This window comes from Chrysochloris asiatica, unplaced genomic scaffold (genome assembly GCF_000296735.1).
Source record: "Chrysochloris asiatica unplaced genomic scaffold, ChrAsi1.0 scaffold00349, whole genome shotgun sequence".
Lineage (NCBI taxonomy): Eukaryota > Metazoa > Chordata > Mammalia > Afrosoricida > Chrysochloridae > Chrysochloris > Chrysochloris asiatica.
This window is the reverse complement of record NW_006408867.1, coordinates 2,141,324-2,162,830: the sequence shown is the minus strand read 5'-3', so window position 1 is coordinate 2,162,830 and position 21,507 is coordinate 2,141,324. Positions and strand designations below refer to the sequence as shown.

Below are 21,507 nucleotides of genomic sequence, written 5' to 3'. Positions count from 1 at the left end.
TAACGACTGTTAGGTTGGCGTAAGACCAGGCAGTGTTTCATTCTGTTGTGCACAGGGTCACTATGATTCAGTACTGACTCGAAGGCACCTAACAACAACAACAATCATTTCAAAAAATTATTTTGTATGTTTGAGCAAAATAAGACTTGTAACATACAACCAATGCTCCTACTCTGAGTTTCTGGGGTCAATAAGAGCATATCTGGATGAACTAGATCTTTGGTTTTTTTTTTTTTAATCCTTATGTAGATCATTATTATATTCTTTCCAGAAGATTTTTGTTGTTGTTTTTCTTTTCTGTGTCATTCTGATTCTTTTCAATAATTTCTTGAAAATAGTTTCATGTTCTCTTAGTATATAGCCATTCTTCTCCAGGCCAAACTTTAAGTTACTCCTTTTTTTCTTAGAAATTTGTTCCAGGATGGAGCAACATATTTTAGGTTTGAACTGATTCACATAGAGTAGCATGGCCCCCTAATCTTCTTACTCTGGACACAGGGTCTTTCTGATGCCATTCAAGTGTGTGGTGTAGATGGATATATCACATAATGATCTCAAATGATTTTTATATCAACTAAAACCTGTAACACTTTTTAAAAACTGTTTTTAAGTCTGATGTCTCTAATCTTGTAGCATTTTTAAGCTTAAGAAAAATGTAGCAAGTTCTTATTAATATTTCTAGAAATATTTGAGTCTTGCTATCATTAATAATAGATCAGCTGTCTCCTGGCTTCCCATCTACTTTGCATCTTTCTTAATCTGATGACCATTCCTTCTATGCCTTCATTTGAGTAACCATTTAAAAGACAGAGTGGAACCACTGGAGACCTTCCTCCATGCTGTCATAAATTTATTTGCCAACAATTTTGGGGAGTGTTTGTTAAATCAGTTAAGAATCCCACCTAACAATGTAGAGGAGAGGGGAGTGGCCCTTTATATCTTTGCACTGTTATGTGTTAGGTGCTGTTGAGTCAGTTCTGACTTACAGTAACCTTATGCACAACAGAGCAAAACAGTGTCTGGTCCTGTACCATCTTCACGATTGTTGCTATGCTTGAATCCATTGTTGTGCCACTGTGTCAGTCCATCTCATTGAGGGATCTGCCTCTTTTTTGCTGGCCCTCTACTTTACCAAACACGATGTCCTTCTTCAGAGGTTGGTCCTGCCTGATGACATGTCAAAGAACTGGAGACATACTTTGTACTAGCAAAGACCATGTTTGTTCCACAAGAAGTTAGAGACTGGCAAGACTGTAAGGGAGTGAAAGGAATTATTACCAGAAGCCAGCAGCCACAGAGGGAGGTAAGCAAGTAGAATCAAAGCCACTAAAAGAGTGTCTGTAGGTTCATGTTCTCTTATCTCCTGTAGGCAGTGACAGCTCAGTGGTAGAATGTTCCCCCACCATACGGGAGACCTGGGTTCAATTCCCGGCCAAGAGCAGTCACCACTCATCTGTCTGTGGAGACTTGCTTGTTGCTATGATGCTGAACAGGTTTCAGTAGACTTTCCAGACTAAAGTGGACTAGAGAGAAAAGCATGGCAATCTACTTCTGAAAATCAGCCAATGAAAATGCTACGAATCACAATGGTCTGATCTCATTTTGTGACTTGGGTCAACTCAACAACAGCTAACAACAATCATCCTCTTCCACCTCTAGCTCACGGATCAACTGGACCTTAGCAAGGGCTGCCCCTACCACCACCTCTTAACCATCTGACCAATTCATCTTTCAATCTTTTACTCTCTTCCTTTGTTGTTGTTGTTAAGTGCTGTTGAATCAGTTCCAACCCATAGCAACCCTGCATAGGGTTTCTGAGGATCAACTGGTGAGCTTGAACCGCCAACATTGTGGTTCAAATGACCTTGCAGTCCAGCACATTAACTCATGGGGCCAGAAGTAGATTATTAGGCCAGCCCAATTCAAGACAGAATCAGCCAGTCTTTCTCACAAGGACACCAAATACTACATTAGACCCAGTCTGATTGGGACCACATCAGGAGTGCCATGTTTTTCCATTTTGGATTTCTTGCAACCTGTGATTTCTTCAAGAGGCCTCAGGGTCAGGCTGACGGACAAGGGAGAGGCTGGGTAGGTGGATTCTGGGGCCCCACCCACTTCAACCTCCTGGTGTGGTGCTGTACGATAAGCACTGGAGTGCAAACTACAAGATCAGCAGTTCAAACCCACCAGCTACTCCTTGGAAACCCTATACAGGGTCAATAGAAATCGGAACTGACTTCACGGCACTTAACAAGAACAACAACACACTTCAACCAAAGCAATGACAGAATTTTCTTTCTCACTTTATTATGGAAACTGAAGTCAAAGTACACTTGTTTGGTGATGAGACCTTTGTCAGTAAAATAAGGAAAGTTTTTTTTTTTGGTTTTGTCTAGTTTGTAGAAACGCTGTTTTGATTAGCAGCAGGACTGATTGGTTGCTCTGTCATCTGTTGTTCCTCTTCTAAAGTTTTAAGGGTATAGGTAGTGGAGAGAGCCCTGGACTACAGTAAGACTGATTTCAGAGGCTCTCCTTCCTCTCAATTTGCCTTTGTGGGGCAGGCACTTGAATTACATCCTCCCAGTTCATCACCTCATCTCCCTTTTCTCAGAATGTACTCCCTCTCCTACTCCAGGAAAACACAGAAGTACCTGTCCGGAAACCAGCCTCACTGTCATCCTAGATAGAACTCAGGGCAGACTATTGACCAGAGTCTACCAAGAAAATTTTTTCTGCTGGGAATTTGAACTGTGATTGAGACAGGAAATTAGCCTTAAATGACCAGGTCTATGGAGGGCCATATTCTATCCTAAGTACAAAAATACAAGATTGCAACTAAGAGGGTATGTAGGGCCCTTGTTCCCATACCATCTGGGGTCAGTTACATTCCTGTCCTTGGATTCCTTCCTGTATCTTTTTAATTAATCTCTTTGCTGCTTTTTAAGTAGTTTGAGATGGTTCGTACTTACTAACAACCAAAAGAATATGTATTATCAGTTACACTTTGACAAAGTCACGTACACTTTCATGGGCCTCAATGTCTCAATCTGTAAAATGTAAATAACAACCTTGACTTTGTGGATGATTATTAAGTAAAATACCTAACACCAGGTGTTGGAGTTTCTTCCTCCCAGATGTTAGCAAATGACTCCAAAGCATCATGTTGTTAGGTGCAGTGAGTGGATTCTGGCTTATAGTGATCTCACATACAGTGCAGCTGCCCCTACACAGTTTTTCTTGGCAGTAATTTTTAGGAAAGCAGATAACTTTGTGTCTTTCTCTGCTGCAGACTGGATAGTCTCACAGTTAATGTCCGACTCATAGCGATCCTGTATAGGGTTTCTGAGGCTGTAAATCTTTACGGGAGCAGAATGTCTCATCTTTCTCTGGTAGAACAGCTAGTAGTTTCGAACTGCCGACCTTGTGGTTCGCAGCCCAATTCGTAACCACTGCGCTACCAGAGCTCCTTATAGATGAATGAAAACAACAGAAACTAAGCCTCAGGAGGCAATTTTAGGGGGTAGCAAGAGATTCTCAGCAAAGCCAGGAACTACCTACAAAAGCAACAATAGTATCAACAGGGTCCTTTCCCCTCCCATTCAGGGATGCGGAGAAAAGGGAGGGTGAGGCTGAATGGAGTGGATAGGCAGCAAGAGGAGAGGAAATCATCTCTGGACCACGCACCGCCCCCTGCGGATGATCGGGACTCCATCTGGTCCCCGAAAGGGCTAATTTACACGACCTCACGCCCCTCGTGGCGACAACATACAGGCAGCAGGCAATGGTGCGCCCTTTCCTGGCAGGTGAGATATAACCAGACTCGGGAATATTGGCTGGACGCCGGTGCCTTCCCACTGCTCTTGCAGACAGCCTTCTCCCGCCGCCATGATCTGGCTCTAGCTTCTGGAAGGTGTTCGTACACCACCCTCTGGGATCTGTGTCTCCCCGTGGCTGTGACAGTGTCTACACCCCTTGTCTACAGCGCTCACTTCCAGCTCCGCAGGGGAAGTGTGCCTGCTGGAGCCAGTTCCAGGGAAAGCAGCCTCTCCTGCCGGTTAATGCACCACATTGCAAGGTCAGTTTGAGACTTAAGGTCGACAGTTCGAACCCACCAGCCACTCCACAGAAACCCTATACAGAGTCGCTATGAGCCAGAACCAACTCGACAGCACTTAACAGCAACATAAAGCATTTGGTAGACACTCTCAGTACCACATTGGTCGAAGTCATGCTTCCCTCCTCCACCCACTTCGGGTGAATGGGCATCACAGAGAAGCCAGGAGAGGATTGTGAGAAAAGCTAAAGTGCGTTCCCCCCAAAATGTTATTGTGTCAGGGCCACCCAAATGAAAATAATCTGACAGTGTTTACCCATTCTTGAGATACGGTGAGTCTCAATTCAAAAGCCAGGACTCTGAACTCCTAATCAGGTGCTAAGTAATTATTTGACTAATTAACCCCACAGTCCAGGGTTTTAAGAAAAACTCAAGTTACTGTCCCAATTACTTGTCACTTAAAGAAATGTTGATTTATTTATAATGAAAAGGCTGTGTGTAGTACTGCATCGGAACTATGAGCCCGGGTCCTGAAGACACAGGAGTTATGGCTTTCAGGGCTTCATCAAGTCGGCCCACTGGCGTTCGTCTCATAGATCGTGAGTGCCACCAGGAAGAAATCGGAGGCAGATAACACACATTCATGGCCCTTGACCCTAGAGATGCCTCCTGGGTCAATTTTATTTCTACAGAACTGGAGCTCTGGTAGCTTAGTGGTTACGAGTCAGGCTGCCAACCTCAAGGATAGCAGTTTAAAACTACCAGGTCCGCGGGAAAAAGATGAGGCGTTTTGCTCCCGTAAAGATTTGCAGCCTAAGGAACCCTGTGCAGGGTCACTATGAGCCGGAACCGACTCCACGGTACTTTAACAACAACACAGAACTGGAAGGCTCAATATGGCCCAGTTAAACCATAAAATACAATTGATCTGCTAGTCATTGGCAAACAGTTTAAGAGTGATAAGAGAAGCCAACTATCATTTTGTTGTTGTTAAGTGCCGTCTCATATCGACCCTGTATAGGGTTTCCAAGAAGCAGCTGGTGGGTCTGAACTGTCTACCTTGCAGTTCAAATTGACTTTGTGGTCCAGTGCTTACCCTACAGTGCCACACCAAGACTCCAAACTGCCATCTAGCTGACTCCAAACTCAGGATAACCTCATTTGTGTCAGAATAAAACTTTGATTCACAGGATTTTCAATGACTGATTTTTTTTTTTCAGACATTGGTTACCACGTCTTTCTTCCAAGGTGCCTTTGGGTGGACTTGAACCTCCAACTTTTTGGTTAGCAGCTGCGTGCATTAACCCACTGCAGAGGATGCTAGAGTGGTGAAGTCAGATGGAAAGCCTGGGGTTTACTGCTACCATTGAAGCTTTGCCCTCGAAAACAATATAGAATTAGGACAATGGTTCTCAAAATATCATCCATGGACTCCTAGGGATCTATGGACTCCTGTGGCTAATCTTTTTAGGAAGTTCTTGATGTCAGAGCTATTTTCGTAATAATAATCAAACATTATCTGCCTTTTTTCATGAGTTGACATTGGCACTGATGGTCAAAAGCAATGGTGGGTAAAACTGCTGGTGGCTTATCCTGAATCATGGCAATGATACGAAACTATACTAGTCATCACTGCCACCTATTTGCAGGATAAAAACAGGAAGCCTCACTTTAAAATGTTATTGACAAAGCAGTTGCTGTTGTTAAGTGCCATCAAGTCAGTTCTGACAGAGTAGTACCTATGATGAATTTTATTAAATCTCAACCCTTGAGTATATTTCTTAGTGTCCTGTGTGACAAAAAGGGGATGCACACACGCATTTTCACTGCATCCCAACTTGTTGTTGTTGTTAAGTGCTATCGAGTCAGTTCCGACCCATAGCGACCCCGTATGGGGTTTCCAAGGAGCTGCTGGTGAGCTTGAACTGCATGGCTTTGCAGTCTGGCGCATTTACCCACAGCGCCACACCAGGACTTCCAACTTAGGATAGGGAAAATTCTTTGTGCTGTTGTTTTAGTTGCAAGCTGAACTAGTCACTTTCTCCATTTTCACGTGAAAGAATGATTGACACATACTGTAGTTATTCAGTCATGGGGTATTTGATAGGCATGTTCTTGAAAGTAAATAAAATGAGCTTGTCAAATCAAGAAAAAAATTAACAGTCATTGCTAATGATAAAATCTGAGCTTTCAGGTACAAGTTAGAATTTTAGAACGCTTGTATCTACCTCCATGAACTGCATTGTTGTTGTTGTGTGCCATGGAGTCGGTTCTGACTCATAGCAACCCTGTACAGGGTTTCCGAGACTGTAAATCTTTATGGAAGCAGAACGCCTTATCTTTCTCCTGAAGAAAGGCTGGTAGTTTCGAACTGCTGCCCTTGCAATTAGCAGCCCAATTCGTAACCACTACGCTACCAGAGCTCCTTATGAACAGCATGCAACCCAGTATTTAAAGACTTCTGACAAGATGGGTGGTGATAATGCTCAGTGAAAAAATTCAGACACAAAAGGTCAAATACTCTACAGTTCGGTCCCATTTTTATGAATTATCTAGAACAGGTAAATTCATCATGTAGATGAGTGGTTACCAGAGATTGAGGGTAGGGAAAAACAGGGAAGGAAAAATAAATAAATAAAATAAAGGCAAGAAAAAATAAATAAAAGCAAGGGTCTGGGGAGGTAGTATGATAACATGAACCCTCCAATCACCGGGCTGATGAGAATCAACTAAGTTAATTTAAGTGTCAATAAATAGTGTGAACAGGTTTAAATCTAAATCATTTAAAAAGGTTTAAATATATTCAGGGAGGCTTCAAAAAGTTAGTAGAAACATAGAATGAAAAGATAATGAAAATTTTCCACAAACTTTTGAAGCCCTTCTGTACAGATGAAAAAAGATTTTTTTAAAATCACATTTTTCCCTTCCCCTGGGTAACCGTTAATTTTCACGATGGATTTACCAACTCTAGATATTTCATAAAAATGGAATTGTATAATATTTGCCCTTTGTGATTTGAAGGTTTTTCCAGTGTTCTGGCCTGTATCAGAACTTCACTTCTCTGTATGCTAACTACAACTCCATTGTATGTTGTGGTGGTGGTGGTGGTGGTTATATGCTGTGGAGTTTGTTCCGACTCATAGCGACCCTGTACAGGGTTTCTGAGGCTGTAAATCTTTACGGTAGCAGAAAGCCTCACCTTTATCCCACTTAACAGCTGGTAGTTTCGGACTGCTGTCCCTGAGGTTAGCAGCCATCAGAGCTCCTTCCATTGTATGTATGCACCTCATTTTTATGTGCCCATTCATCTGCTAATGAGCACTTGGGTTGTTTCAACCTTTTGGCTATGGTAAATAATGTTTTCATGAATATTAGTGTGAATGTGTGTCCTAGTTGTTAAAAAGTAGGTTTTTTTTTTGAAACTCAGAGAAAACAGTTGTAAATATGTATATATTTTTTCAGCTTTCAGTTACCCTTTCTGGCCATGGGTGATGATAAGCAACAGCCTCCCCAGGAATCATTAACATTATTGTTTATTGGAGTCATTCTGTAACTTTTTAAGTATTTATTTTGTACCAGGCACTGTGATTAGGAAGCTCTATGTGTGCTTTATTTTAACCCTCAAAACAATTTTAGGAATAGATATTTTTTATCTTTTTTCTACATATAAGGAAACTGAGGTTCCCAGGGATAAAGAAAATTGCCCATGCCACATGGCATCAAGCAGCTCACACTGATAAAGAAACACAGGTGTTTCATCACCAGAGCCTGAACTCTTAGCCTTTAGGTTATCTTGTCACCGAGAGTATGGGCTAATGCCGCTCCTCCCTGAGACTTCTGTCTTATAAGTTGTAGATTCGTCTCCTGCACTGCTCTCCCCACTTCCACTGGTACCTCCCAGTCCAGAATATTCTCCACAGCAGGCAGAGTAAGATTCCCAGAGCATAAATTACATCAGTCCCTCCTGTTTCCTTAACATGGCCTTTCACTTTTTGTATGCGCAGATTCCCACCCACTACACTCACTCATACCGACCTTTTGATTCCTCAAATACTCCAAGACGATTCTACCTTAGGATCTTTGCATTAGCAGTTTCTTTGGCCAGGAATCCTTTTCTAATTTTCCCATGGCTAGTTTGTTCTTAAGGAGCTCTGGTAGCGTAGTGGTTATGAATCAAGCTGCAGACTGCAAGGTCAACAGTTAAAAACTACCAGCTGCTCCGCAGGAGAAAGATGAGGCTTTCTGCTCCTGTAAAGATTTACAGCCTTGGAAACCCTGTTCAGGGTCACTATGGGTCGGAACCGACTTGATGGCACTTAACATTGTTGTTCTTGCCATTAAGTTTAAAATGTCACTTACTTAGATGGGCCTTCTTGACCTCTCCCTCCAAGAAGCAGAATAGTTACTCTAACATATCATCATGGTGTCCTGGTGTGGCACTGCAGGATAATGCACTAGACCACAAGGTCGGCTTGAACAACAAGGTTCGTGGTTCAAACCCACCAGCTGTATAAGGTCGCTATGAGTAGGAACCAACTCAATGGCCCTTGACAACAACGTATTGTCTTACAGTCTGCCTCATACTTACCACTCTACATTTTCTACATTTTTCTTCCCATACCCCCTTCTCTCTCCTCACTACAGTGTAAAATTCAAAGACCAGAGGCTTTGTCTGTCTCTTCCACTTTAATGACCCCAGTGCCTAAAATAGTGCCTGGTACATGTTCCAAACCAAACCCATCCCACTGCCATCACTCATGGTGAACCCATGTGGAACTGCTCCACAGGGCTTTTCTGGCTGTGAACATTATGGAAACAGATTATGAGGTCTTTCTTCCTGGTACCACGGGTGGATTTGAAACACCAACCTTTAGGTGGTGGTTGTTGTTATATTCATTCGAGTCAGTTCTGATTCATAGCGACTCAGTATATGGTTCCCAAGGAGTAACTGGTAGGTTTGAACTGCTGATCTTGTGGTTCACAGTCCAGTGCTGATCCTGCAGCGTTACACCAGGAGTCCAGCTTTTAGGTTAGTCAAGCACAAACTATTTGTGCCACCCAGAGACCTTGGGCAAATGTTGGGCCCTCAATAAATATTTAGCAACTGGACAACCATCTTTTCCATTTTCTTCTTCTTACAGTAAGACAACAACCTTCTTAAGACAGATAACTTCCAGACATGGCAGACAATTAGGAGGTTTTTAAGGTATTCCCCACTACTGTTTCCCTCTATGGAGTGCTAGTATTCTGGAACAGGCCGAACCCCCCTCACCTCTATAGGTCAGCAGGGCTTCATCAAGAAACTCAGCAGCCTTCCGGAAATGCTGGGAGATGTCCACTTCCGGAAAGTCGTCCACCTCCACACCCAGGTACTGGATCTTCAGACCAGTGTAGAAATCTGGTCCAGTGTAAACACCGGTGCCATGAGCAGCATTCAGGATATGTGTAATCCCCAGCCTCTTCAGCCTTCCTTTGTTCACAGCCACACTCCTGGAGGGAAAAACAGGGATATCTTTGGCAGCAGAGTCAGAGCTAGCAAGCTCTCCTGCATTACCACCATGCTAGAGGGACTGCTCAGATCAGGTCAGGATGGCCATAACTGGGAAGTGCCTGTGTCTGCCTATTGTTGTTGTCAAGTTGATTCTAATTCTTAGTAACCCATATGTGCAAAGTACAACTGCTCCAAAGGGTTTCCAAGGATGTGATCTTTTAAAAGCAGATCATCAGGTCTGTATCCCAAGGCACTCTGGGTGAGTATGAAACCTCCAAGCTTGTGATTAGTAGCCCAGTGCTTCCTCATTTTTGCCACCAGGAACTTTGATGTGTCTGGAGCCCACTGCAAAGATAATTATAAGAAGAAGTCAGTAAACTGGCAGTGAAGACATGGAGAACTGGGCAGAGAAGAGCAGGATGAACAGGAGAACATGACTGGTAAGGAAACCTTGGACAGCTCCAGAGAGATGCATAGTTTAGAAATCTTACACCTTGGGAATGGACGTTCATTAAGACATAGAAGTGGCAGACAAAAATGATGTACTTTTCAAAGTGTTTTCACATGCACTTAAAAACATTTATATTGTTAAATCCAAATAATAATCTTAAGGAACACTGGTGGTGCTGTAAGATAAACACTTGATTGTTAACTTCAAGGTTGTCAGTTCAAACTCACAGGCTGCTCAGTGGGAGAAAGATGAGGCTTTCTGTTCCCATAAAGATTTACAGCTTTGGAAACCCTAGACAGGGTTGCTTTGAGTCGGAATTAACTTGATGACTGTGGTTGGTAGGTAGTTAATAAAAAACTTAAGAGGTAGATATGGCAACTATTTTTATTCCCATTTGAAGATAGTGAAAATGAATCCAAGAGTGGTTATATAACTTCCCAGCACTGTGAAAGGAGGAAAAGACAAAATAAGAGTCAGGGATTTTTATTTCTAATTCAGAGCTTTTTTTTTTTTTTTTTCTCTGCAAATGAATATATGGAGTTTAGTTTCCAGAGGCCCTAAGGACAGGATTGTCCAAGAAAGAGCAGAACCCTTCAGCTGGGGATATCTGGAGATGCTTGAAGTCACTAGTGGTCCATAAATATGAACTTTTTTGGGTCTACAGATCTGGTGGTGTAGATGGGTTAAACATTAGGCTGCTAACCAAAAGGTCGGCAATTTGAACCCATCAGCCTCTCCATGAGAGAAATATGAGGCAGTCTGCTCCCGTAGAGTTTATAGCCTCAGAAGTCCTATTGAGCACTTGAACTCTGTCCTTCCTATAGGGTACCTATGAGCCAGAATTAACTTGATGGCAGTAGGTTTTAGGACTCAATGTCCAGCTCTGAAAATTGGGTTCTGGGCAACTGATTAGCCCATGATGGAGTTCAAGACTCAGTGTCCAAAGCTATTGTCCCTATTGCTTGCCCCAAGTACGTCCTTCTCTTCTGGATATATGGGTAATGAACTTGGAGCAACATCTCATTAAATAGTCAATAGATCCACAAAAACTGGTTTCACTGATTAACCTATTGGTACCAATTATACACCAACACGACCCTGAAGGAATAGGATGGGAGTGTGTTGTTTTAGTTCTGGAAACCATTGATAAATTGAGATATTTCAGAAGTAGCATCTTTTTTCCTGATTATAAAAAAATTAATGTTTATAATAGGAAATTTGTACAAGTCAAAAGGAGTCTAAGGAAGAAAATAAAAATCACTTTAAAAAACCATCTTCCAGGAAAAAAAGTGTTGCTATCATTTTATCACATTTCTTTCCAGTTTGTTGCCCACACAGACACACGTCTGTCTATGCAGCATTAAAATAGCATCATGTTGTATAGCCTCATTGTCCTTTTTACTATATATACAAACTATTGTGTGGTCAGTGGCTCTGAGTGTCTTGTTATGTGTCGTTACAGACGTCAGGGAATGGTTGTGAGAGCTAAGGGTAAGTTGGCAGGACTCTGAGGCAGGAAGGGAGGCCCAGAGAAGCTCCTGGAGGAACATGGGTAGGATGGTTATGGGAACAGGGCAGGGAATAAATAATCCTGTCAGCGATCTGCATGGTGATCTCTGTGTACAGGTGGGTGGATGCCTTTCTTCAAGGCCAGGGCTAGGTGAATGGTCAGCCAGCTTTAAATTGTTAGATGCAGCTACTGAGTCCTTTGGTGAAAGTTGGAGAAGTTTTATCTCTCATAGGCATAGACCAGGGGAGTGGGACAAAGAACCATGATCCCCAGGAATCAGACTCACTTCTCAGCTATGAAGACATTGGGCCAGACCTCATCCACCTCATTCCAGGGGGCCTCCTGGCGGTCCTGGAGCAGGGCCCGCTGCAGATCCAGAACACAGGGGGTATTGTACAGACTGGTGTCATCCATCTTTTCCTTGACACGGTTGTACAGGTCCTCCACCAGCAGCTGCTCAGCAGACTCCAGCAGGCCCGGGCACTCCGAGTCTGCTCTCACCCCCCGTGGCTTGAGTTCTAGAGGAGACAGGCAGCAACCTCATCAAAGGGTTTGGAACACCATGGCTTTGCCAGAAAATTGGGAAAACCTACCTTGGTGTGGCGCTGCAAGATAATGTGCTGGACCACAAGGTCGGTTTGAACCACAAGGTCAATGATTCAAACCCACCAGCCGCTCCTTGGAAACCCTATACAGGGTCACTATGGGTCAGAACCAACTCGACAGCACTTAACAACAACAACTCTGGGCATAGGCGGCATCTGTGAGAAGAGACTTAATGCAGGCTCAGGGGATTCACTACACGGGCCGGATGGACATTTGTGATCAGAGTCAGCAGCAGCATGTATATATGTTGTTGTTGTTAGGTGCCATCGAGTTGGTACCGACTCATAGCAACCCTATGCACAACAGAATTAAACACTGCCTGGTGCTGGGCCAACCTCGCAATTGTTGTCACACTTGAACCCATTAAATAGGAACATTTCCCTATTCCTCACCTGCTCAAGCTGATTGGTGCTTTGGACTGAAATCTTTTAGTATTAGGGATCTTTCTGAGTCATACCTATAACTCCCACAGTGCCTGCTACAATGTGAATGCTCAGAAGTATTTACTGAATGAATAAATGATATTCTTTCATAACACAATTCACTCTACAGATGAAATGTAAACAATCTGGGAAAAAGTAAAACTCTCAGCGTCAATCACTGAGATTGTTTATTTCATCTATTGTCTTTGTCTCCCACTAGAATGTGTGCTCCTGTGTTTCTCAGCCTCTCTGCTCTCAGACAGGTGGCAGGAGTCTGATCTGAGCTCCGATGCCAGCCTCAGAACAGGACTCAGGGCCTTTAAATACTGTTGTATTCAGGACAGCACAAGTTCCAACCCATCCATGGCTAGGATGAACTGCTTTCCTTCTCTTCTAATATATTTGCTTAAGATTTATCAAGTATGAGTATTTGGGAGAAAGTAAGATGTTTCTTTTCTCTAAGAAAGCAGACAAAAGGAGGGAAGAATAAAAACTTTCCCTCCATTTGTTGTTGTTGTGAAGTGCCATTGAGTCGATTCCAACCCATAGCGGCCCTGTATAGGGTTTCCGAGGAGCAGCTGGTGAGCTTGAACCACTGACCTTGCAGTTCAAATGGCTTTGCAGTCTGGTGCAGTAACCCATAGCGGCACACCAGGACTCCTTCCCTCTGGATAGCCCCAAATACTCAACAAAAGAAAGAACTACAGAAGTGAAGTAGGAAAGGTATGTCCACACCATCTCCGTCCCTGATAAACTCCATGTCAGAGCTGTGTGAAGAGTTCTCTGCATTTGGAAAATTGAGTTAGTCCAGCATTCATGGAACAGCTTATGACAGGTATCTGTAAATGGGGCTTGCTGCTCAAAGATTGAGAATCCTGGGAATCCTTATTTTCGCCCAGGGCTAAAGACTCTATTTCCCTAAATTTTCTTTCTTCCCTCTCTAAATTACCTGATAACCTCCTGGTGGCCCCCACACCTCAGCTCCAGTTCTCAGCTCTAAATGATCTCAGATCTCTGTTTCAAAAACACAAAGAAAACATCTGCAATCCCAGGGCTTTTGTCTAAAAATACAAGGAGCCTTCCAATTCTCTCTACCACCCAGTTTTCTCCCCTGGCTCTTCTGGGGTCTTAAATACCAAATGTAAAAGTCCCTCTTTTTCCTTTCCTACATGTAAAAAAATAAACCCCCCCAGGGCCTCATTAAAATATACAGTAATGCCTTCCTCAGCAGGTGGTTGTTTTAATTTCCTCTTATTCAATTTAAAAATAAATGTCCAGATCTTCATCCTCACTGACAACTCCTAGTTTCCCTAGACCCTTATTCACCTCCCTCCCAGCATTCATTCTTCCCATTTATTGCTGCTACCTATGGTGTCTCAAGAAGAAATGTAAACCCAAACATTCCTCTCAGCTTCCTCTCAGATGAGCAGCATGTGCAGACTTTCATGAAATCTGAAGGTTCTACAACATACATTTTACCCCCATGAGCACTAGTGAGCAAGAGACTGTTTGAAAAGATGACTTAATATGCTTTCCTTTCTCAGGAATATATCCATTTTTTTCTTCCTTCAAAGCCCTCTAGCCACTTAGACTTAAGAGTCTGAGGCATAAGGTCCCAAAGAAGGGGAGAGTAGAAAAGACCTAGAAGAAAGGTGATCTTTTAGTTTCAAATAAGATTTTGAACATCCACAGCATTCAGTAGGCTTAAAAGTGAGTTTTCAAAAGGAGAAAAAGTTTTTCTTCCAACTCCTAAAGCTGAATTTTTACTTAGCAATAACCAGAATTTGGAGAGTGAGCCACAGTGTAAATCGCAGAGTAGGATAGACAACAAGGGAAATTCCCAGCCACTCAGGAGGAGGAATAGATCTCTGGTGCTGGGAGCCATTCAGAGAGAGCTACACCAACACAGGCTGTGACCTGGCACGGAGCAAGATAATAGAGACGCGTGGGTCACTTGGTTAAAGAAAACTAACAAACAACAGAGGGAGTTTTGAGAAGATGGTGTGTCACAGATGACCAGAGCAACAAACAACAGCAGATAGAACTCTTGGTTAATGAGATGCGTATAAGGAAGGGGGCCTGCTGTTGTTATGTGCCATGGAGTTGATTCCGACCCATAGCAACCCTGTATAGGGTTTCCGAGGAGCAGCTGGTGAGCATTCAAGCTGACCTTGTGGTTCAAACGGCTTTGCAGTCTGGCGCATTAACTCACAGTGCCACACCAAGGGGGACCTGGGGAGGACCCAAGAGCCAAGAGACCCCAAAATGCTGGGGTTCTGGCAGAAAAGGAGCAGCATGTATGATTCTATGACTCCACTCAGAAGGGGTCATGATCATCAGAGGAAGTCCAAAGCATAATCAGGCCCCATTTTATCAGCACGCTGCCACCCACCCCAACAGAAGTGCTCAGAGGTCACTCAGGGAAAAGAAACAAAAGAAATCTCAAAAGATTATGTGCCTAAAATTTATAAAACAAAATAATCCATCCAATCAAGCTGAACATCCTTGACTATATTCTAGTACATCATTCACTTCAAAATTTACTATCAACATTAATATCTCTTCCCACCCTACCTTGCCTTACCTCTTCCCCATGCATACTCTAGTTTGAAGACCATCTTTAAACAGCGAATGGAAATGTAAACCCAACTCCAGATATCTCTTTGAATGGAACTATCTGGAGGCTCCTAGTCATTTCTGGGATTCTAAGGCCTGTATCTCTAGCATGAGCGGCTCCAATAACTCTGAGGTTAACCAGAAAGCATAGTAGGGGCCTCAAGTACAGATTCTGACACTCAGTGCTGCCTCTTTGGTTGTAGACTGGATAATTGTTCACATTGATATATAACAATTTCTCTGTCCTGTGAAGGCTAATTAATAAAGAAGGTTTGATAGAATTGCCTTCTTTGGACCTGCTCCTCTTAGTGTGATAGACAGTCCCAGAGAGCCAAGTTTACACCTTCCAAAGCTGCCCACTCCCAGGGTTTCCATAGGACAGTTGGACTCACCCGTTCCTACCCCACTTCTGCATACATTACCTTCATTGATGATCTGTTTGGCTGCAACTGCTGAGGACAGGTGAATGGGTTCCATGAAGATACTTTCTGTTTCTGCATCTGAGATCATTGAATACCTAAGAAAACAAGGTATTCACATGAGATGACTTGGGGCCACATCTGAATGAAAGACATGTCTTTAAAAAGAGAAACCTGGATCTGATTGTAGCCATACATAGCAAACAGAGAGGGAGACATAAATGGACTATTTTCCTAAGGTTAGGGAACCTGGGAATGCACAACATTGGGTACCCTGTAGCTCAGTTGCCCATCTATTTTAAAGGCAAGGGTTTACCTTGGGAGCTGATGTTTAATGACATGGAAGTCTAAGTTGTAGAGGGAAGAGAGTGAGTATGTTTGTGGTTAGCAGGAACTTACCCTGATGTGATCTCACTTTCTCTACTTTGTTCTTCCCATCCTACTGCTCATTTTTTCTTCTCTTGTTTTAATATTCACCTGCTAGCGTAGTGGTTACGAATCGGGCTGCGAACCTTAAGGTCAGCGGTTCGAAACTACCAGCCGCTCTGCGGGAGAAAGATGAGGCTTTCTACTCCCATAAGGATTTACACCCTCGGAAACCCTGTACAGGGTCGCTATGGGTTGGAACCGACTCAACGGCACTTAACAACAACAACAACAACCTATATACTATAGGATGTCTCTGTGTTTCTTTCAAAGTTCTGATGTGCTGGTTGGGTTGGGCCACCATTCCCTCCATTGCTCACGTCTTTTTTTCAGCTTGTATGGGAATGTGCACAACACCAAGGGGACAGGCAAAGATGAGCTCAAATATTAGGCTCTGATTCTTAAAACAAGAAATCAGTAATCAAACTGAGCCCAGGGAAGTGATAATATAACTTGAGTAATTGTCAAGGTGGTTTCCCAGAATGCATTCAGCAGGGATTTCTAAAGAGATCTTTGTGAACCATGGAGAACCGAGGACAGGGACAGCATCTCATGGGTTGGGACCATACTGCAATGGGGAGTACTCTCCTTCTGAGTGAATTCTCCTGTTTTCCAGGTTTTAGAGTAAGTTTGGGGTCTTTTTTTTTTTTGCTTGCTTTTTCTTTTAAGTCCAGGTAGGTAAAAAAAAAAGTGGGAGAATTTGATGGATACCATTTTAGTTACTTAATCCTTAAAAACCCTGACAAAATAAGTATTATTATTCCTGCTATACAGATGAAGAAATTGTGACTCAGTGAGGTTAAGAAAACTGTTCAAGGTAGTAAATGTAATGGCTAAGTTACAAAGAGGACAGCCCTATTCTAAGGCCAGTTTTGTCTTTACCACAACATATGATTATCATTTGGATTGGAATGGGAGGTGAGTTGCCCCCCAGAAATTTACACAAAGGAATACCCACAAAATACTTATTGAAAGCATGGATAGATGGAGGATGAATGAATGGATGGATGAATTAAGCTTAGTAAAGTTGAGTTAAGCTGAATCCAACTGAACTGAATAACGCTATATTGTGTTGAGATGTTGTTGCTGTTGTTAAGTGTCATTGAGTTGGTTCCAACTCACAGTAACCCTGTATGAGGTTTCCAAGAAGTAGCTGATGTGTTTGAACGAATGATCTTACAGTGAGCATTCCAGTTCTTATTCTATCACACCAGGACACGAGTTGCAGAGTCTAATTAAATTAAACTGAATTGACTAACAGAACACAGTAAACAGCAATAGGTATTTATCAAGTACCTATTACATGATACTGGGCACCTGTAGCAAGTCCAGGTCCTGGCTATGTTCTCTCCATGCCAATTCTTTGCCCTTCTGAGGCCAACCTGTATATAATCTCTGAAGCCTATGTCGGTAACTTAGTAGTACCTGGTGTGGCGCTGTGGGTTAATGCACTGGACTGCAAAGTTGGTTTGATCCACAAGATCAGTGGTTCAAGCTCACCAGCTGCTCCTCGAAAACCCTATACAGGGTCACTATGGGTCAGAACTGACTTGACAGCACTTAACAACCACAACAACAACATGTTGGTAATCAGAAATATTTTCTTATGGTGGATCAAAGATGGCCACATTTCTATGACACTCTTTGCATAGAAATGTGGGATTATGTCTCCTTTCCTTGATTCTGGTGGTCTCTGTGACTGTTTTAACTAGTGGTGTATGGTGGAGGTCTGGTAGCGTAGTGGTTACAAATCGGGCTGCAAACCACAAGGTCAGCAGTTCGAAACTACCAGCTGTTCTGCGGGAGAAAGATGAGGCTTTCTGCTCCCATAGAGATTTACAGCCTCAGAAACCCTGTGTAGGGTCACTATGGGTCGGAACCGACTCAACGGCACTTAACAACAACAACAACAACAATGGTGGACATAAGACTATGCAAGTTTCTGAGCTCAGGCTTTAAGGGTAGTTTCTCCTTCCTAGTCTTTGGCACTCTCTTTCTGTACAAGAAGTTTGATTAATCATCAAGCTGGAGAGCCATTGGACGACAGTGTCTGCTGAGCTTCCAGTCAGTAGTCAGCATTAACCATCAGTCTTGTGGATGAGGCTTCTCAGAGGTGGATCATTCAGTCCATCAAACCACCCCAGCTAATGCCACAAAGACAAGCTGCTCAGTTCGGTTCTGTCCAAGTTCTTGATCCCCAAAAGAGGGAGGCAAAAAATGGTTGTCTTAAGTCATTAAGTTTTAGGATGATTTGTTAATAATGATTTGGAATAGTACTATTTCAAGGGCTAAGAAGTATGTTCTGAGCAGGTGCTAGGATGATCTTCTCCCTAATTTGTTGTTGTTAAGTGCCATTGAGTCTATTCCGACCCATAGCAACCCTGTATAGGGTTTCCAAGGAGCAGCTGGTGAGCTTGAAGCGCCAGCCTCAAACGGCTTTGCAGTCTGGTGCATTAACCCACAGTGCTACACCAGGACTCCCTAATAGTGATACCAAAAACCAAAAAACCAAATCCACTGCTATTGAGTTGACTCCAATTCATAGCAACTCTCTACAAGGTTTCTAAGGGAGCAGAGTCACATCTTTCTTTCGCAGATGGCTGGTGGGTTTGAACTGCCAACCTTGTGGTTATCCTATAGCAAACCAGGGTTCCTTAATATTCATACAGAATCTAAAAAATATCTCACTCATCCAAATCTGCTGGGTTGGGAAGTAATAACAAACGAATACCCAATCAAGCCCCACCTCTAGTCCCGGAAGTCCAGGACATCAAACCCTGTGAACATTTTGCACCAGGGACTGAAGACACAGTCTTGTTGGATTTTCAAAATCAGTAATTTCATAAAACTAGAGTCAAAGTCTCAAATTTTATATACATTTGAGTTACATTTCCATCTCAACAATATTTATTAAAGAATGTTGGTGGTTCAAGCTCACCAGCTGCCCCTCAGAAACCCTATTCAGGGTTGCTATGGGTACGACTTGGGCTGCGAACCTTAAGGTCAGCGGTTCGAAACTACCAGCTGCTCCACGGGAGAAAGATGAGACTTTCTACTCCCGTAAAGATTTACACCCTCGGAAACCCTGTTCAGGGTCGCTATGGGTCGGAACCGACTCGACGGCACTTAACAACAACAACATTGTTGTTAAGTGCTGTCAGGTTAGTTCTGACTCAGCAACCCTATATAGGGTTTCTGAAAAGCGGATGGCAGGTTCGAACAGCTGACTTTGTAGTTATTAGTCCAGTGCTTATCTTACAGTGCCACATAAGGATCGCAATTAATATTATATAACATCATTAATGTAGCAATGATTGTGAGGTTGGCCCAGGACTGGGCAGTGTTTTTTTCTGTTGTGCATAGGGTTGCTATGAGTCAGTACCAACTCGATGGTACCTAACAACAACAACAACATCATTAATGATCATATTATTAAATTATAAGATATTTATTATTAATATTATATTATATTATGGTATCATTGATAAAATATTGACAATTTTATTATTAAGAGTCCATTTTATGTAAAATGACGTTTGGGTCAAACTTACAAATCCAACCATGAGAGGGCAATTAGTGGAGAATCATTTATTTATTTGACATTTGAATGTATTTTAGGTGAAAGTTTATACAGTGTATTAGTTTTCCATGGATAGCTGAAAATTCTTGTTGACTGTGACTTGGACTGGTGCTGATTATAAGAGCTTCCTGCTCACATAGCCCCTCATTTTTCACACAAGGTCATTTTTCTTTGTTTCTCTGAGGGCCTTCAGGGCTCCACATTCCAAGGAGGCTTTCTCACATCTGTAATCAGTATTCCAAGCAACTGACACAGACTGAATCTAGTCACTAAAGGAGCCCTCAACCGTCAGGTGTGGGGAAAGGCTGCAGGAGGATGAAGGTGGTGTCATCAGGACCCTGGCTTTGGAACGCCTACCTGGGGGTCCTTCATTAGGCCAGTTTCCCTAAACAACATTGATTTCAGATTGCCTGGATTTGGTTTTACGAGACAATACTGGAGACGAAGATATGCCCTTAATATACCTCAACTCTGAGGCTGTGGGGTTGATATAGGAGAATTTAAAGTTAGAACTTTTAAACAGAAAGTACTGAGAAACACTCTCCCTTCTTGTAGGTGGGAAAGGTTGAACTTCAGCTAATTAGTCGGTGATTCTGAGAAGCCATCTGTGAGGACCCTGCTCAGTGCACCATTGAGAAGTTGGAGACTTTATGATGATAAACACTCAGCCCACACAATGTTTCTGCCCTTGGATGCTGATGCTTAAATGTGAGCAACAGTAAGCTATGGCCAATGATATTTAGTTTTGAATGTAGGATGGAAATGACCAGTGCTTTTTGAGTTAACTGCTATCAGGAGACATGTAAACCTAATAGTGAAAAAATTGTTTTGTCACAGGTATTGTTTATTAAGTCTAATAAAGAAGGGTGTGGGGATCAGAACTAAAAGTGAGAGCAATGGTTCGGGCTTGGTTGAGAAGCCGACACCTCCTCACTGAGGAGAAGCAGGATCACAGAGAAAGAAAGGAGGAAGAAGGATGCGAGCTGAATGCCCGGCCTTGTTTACATTTGCGGGGCTAGGGAGACAGTGGTCCAGAGGTTTTGATTTATGACCATGTCTATGCTCCAACTCGTACCTGAGATGAAGTGAGAGGACACTCATGCCCTGATTAGAAAGCAGCCCAGGCTGCCTGCTAGAGACAAACAGGCAGGGAGAAAGAGGACCACGGATCGATACACACCTCATCACAGGATCAGGAAGCCACAGTTAAAAAGCCTGAGGGTGAATTGAAAGAGAAACAATAAAGGCGAGTTTGATAGACTCCCAAACGGAGAGCAGGAGACTAGTGTACCTTCCTTTAACAGTGGTGCTAGTGGGTGACTCATGGTGTCACCTCTTGCCTATTAGACCATACAGAATCCTTAATAACGCTTATTATCCATTTTAATCATAGAGTAATACATGATAAATGTAGCTGTAATTTGCTTAAATGTAACGTTTCTTAGATTATATGAATACTACATTTAATAACATTATCATAGGCATATCTTGGAGATGTTGAGGGTTCTATTCCAGACCACTGCAATCAAGTGAATGTCGCGATACAGCAAGCCACAGGAATTTTTTGGTGCCCCAATGCACATAACAGAGGCATGTGGCTCCATACGACAAGCACTGGACTCAAACTACAAGTCCCACTGTTCAAGCCCGCCAATCACTCAGTGGAAGAATAATGAGGCTTTCTGCTCCTGTGAAAACTGAAAGCCTAGGAAACTCTGTATAGGGTTGCTATGAGTCCGAACCAACTCAGGTCACTTAATAGCAATAGCAATGCATATGAATGTTATGTTTACACTTCATTGTAGTCTATTAAGTCACAATAGCATTATGAAAGTTTGAAATATGAGAATGACCAAATGTGACACAGAGATGACATGAGCACATGCTGTTTGAACATGACTCACACAGACTCATTCAACACAGGGTTGT

The 21,507-nt window shown here is 42.7% G+C and overlaps 1 protein-coding gene across 1 annotated transcript in view; it reads right to left on the bottom strand.

The window, feature by feature from the left end:
- Positions 1-21,507, bottom strand: part of DUSP27 (dual specificity phosphatase 27 (putative)) — a 54,398-nt gene that overhangs the window by 11,087 nt on the left and 21,804 nt on the right. The window contains exons 2-4 of the mRNA XM_006875994.1: positions 15,576-15,670; positions 11,796-12,027; positions 9,330-9,547 (exon numbers count right to left, since the gene is read on the bottom strand). Of these exons, the coding sequence (XP_006876056.1) occupies positions 9,330-9,547; positions 11,796-12,027; positions 15,576-15,670 (545 nt within the window). The remainder of the gene's footprint in view (positions 1-9,329; positions 9,548-11,795; positions 12,028-15,575; positions 15,671-21,507) is intronic.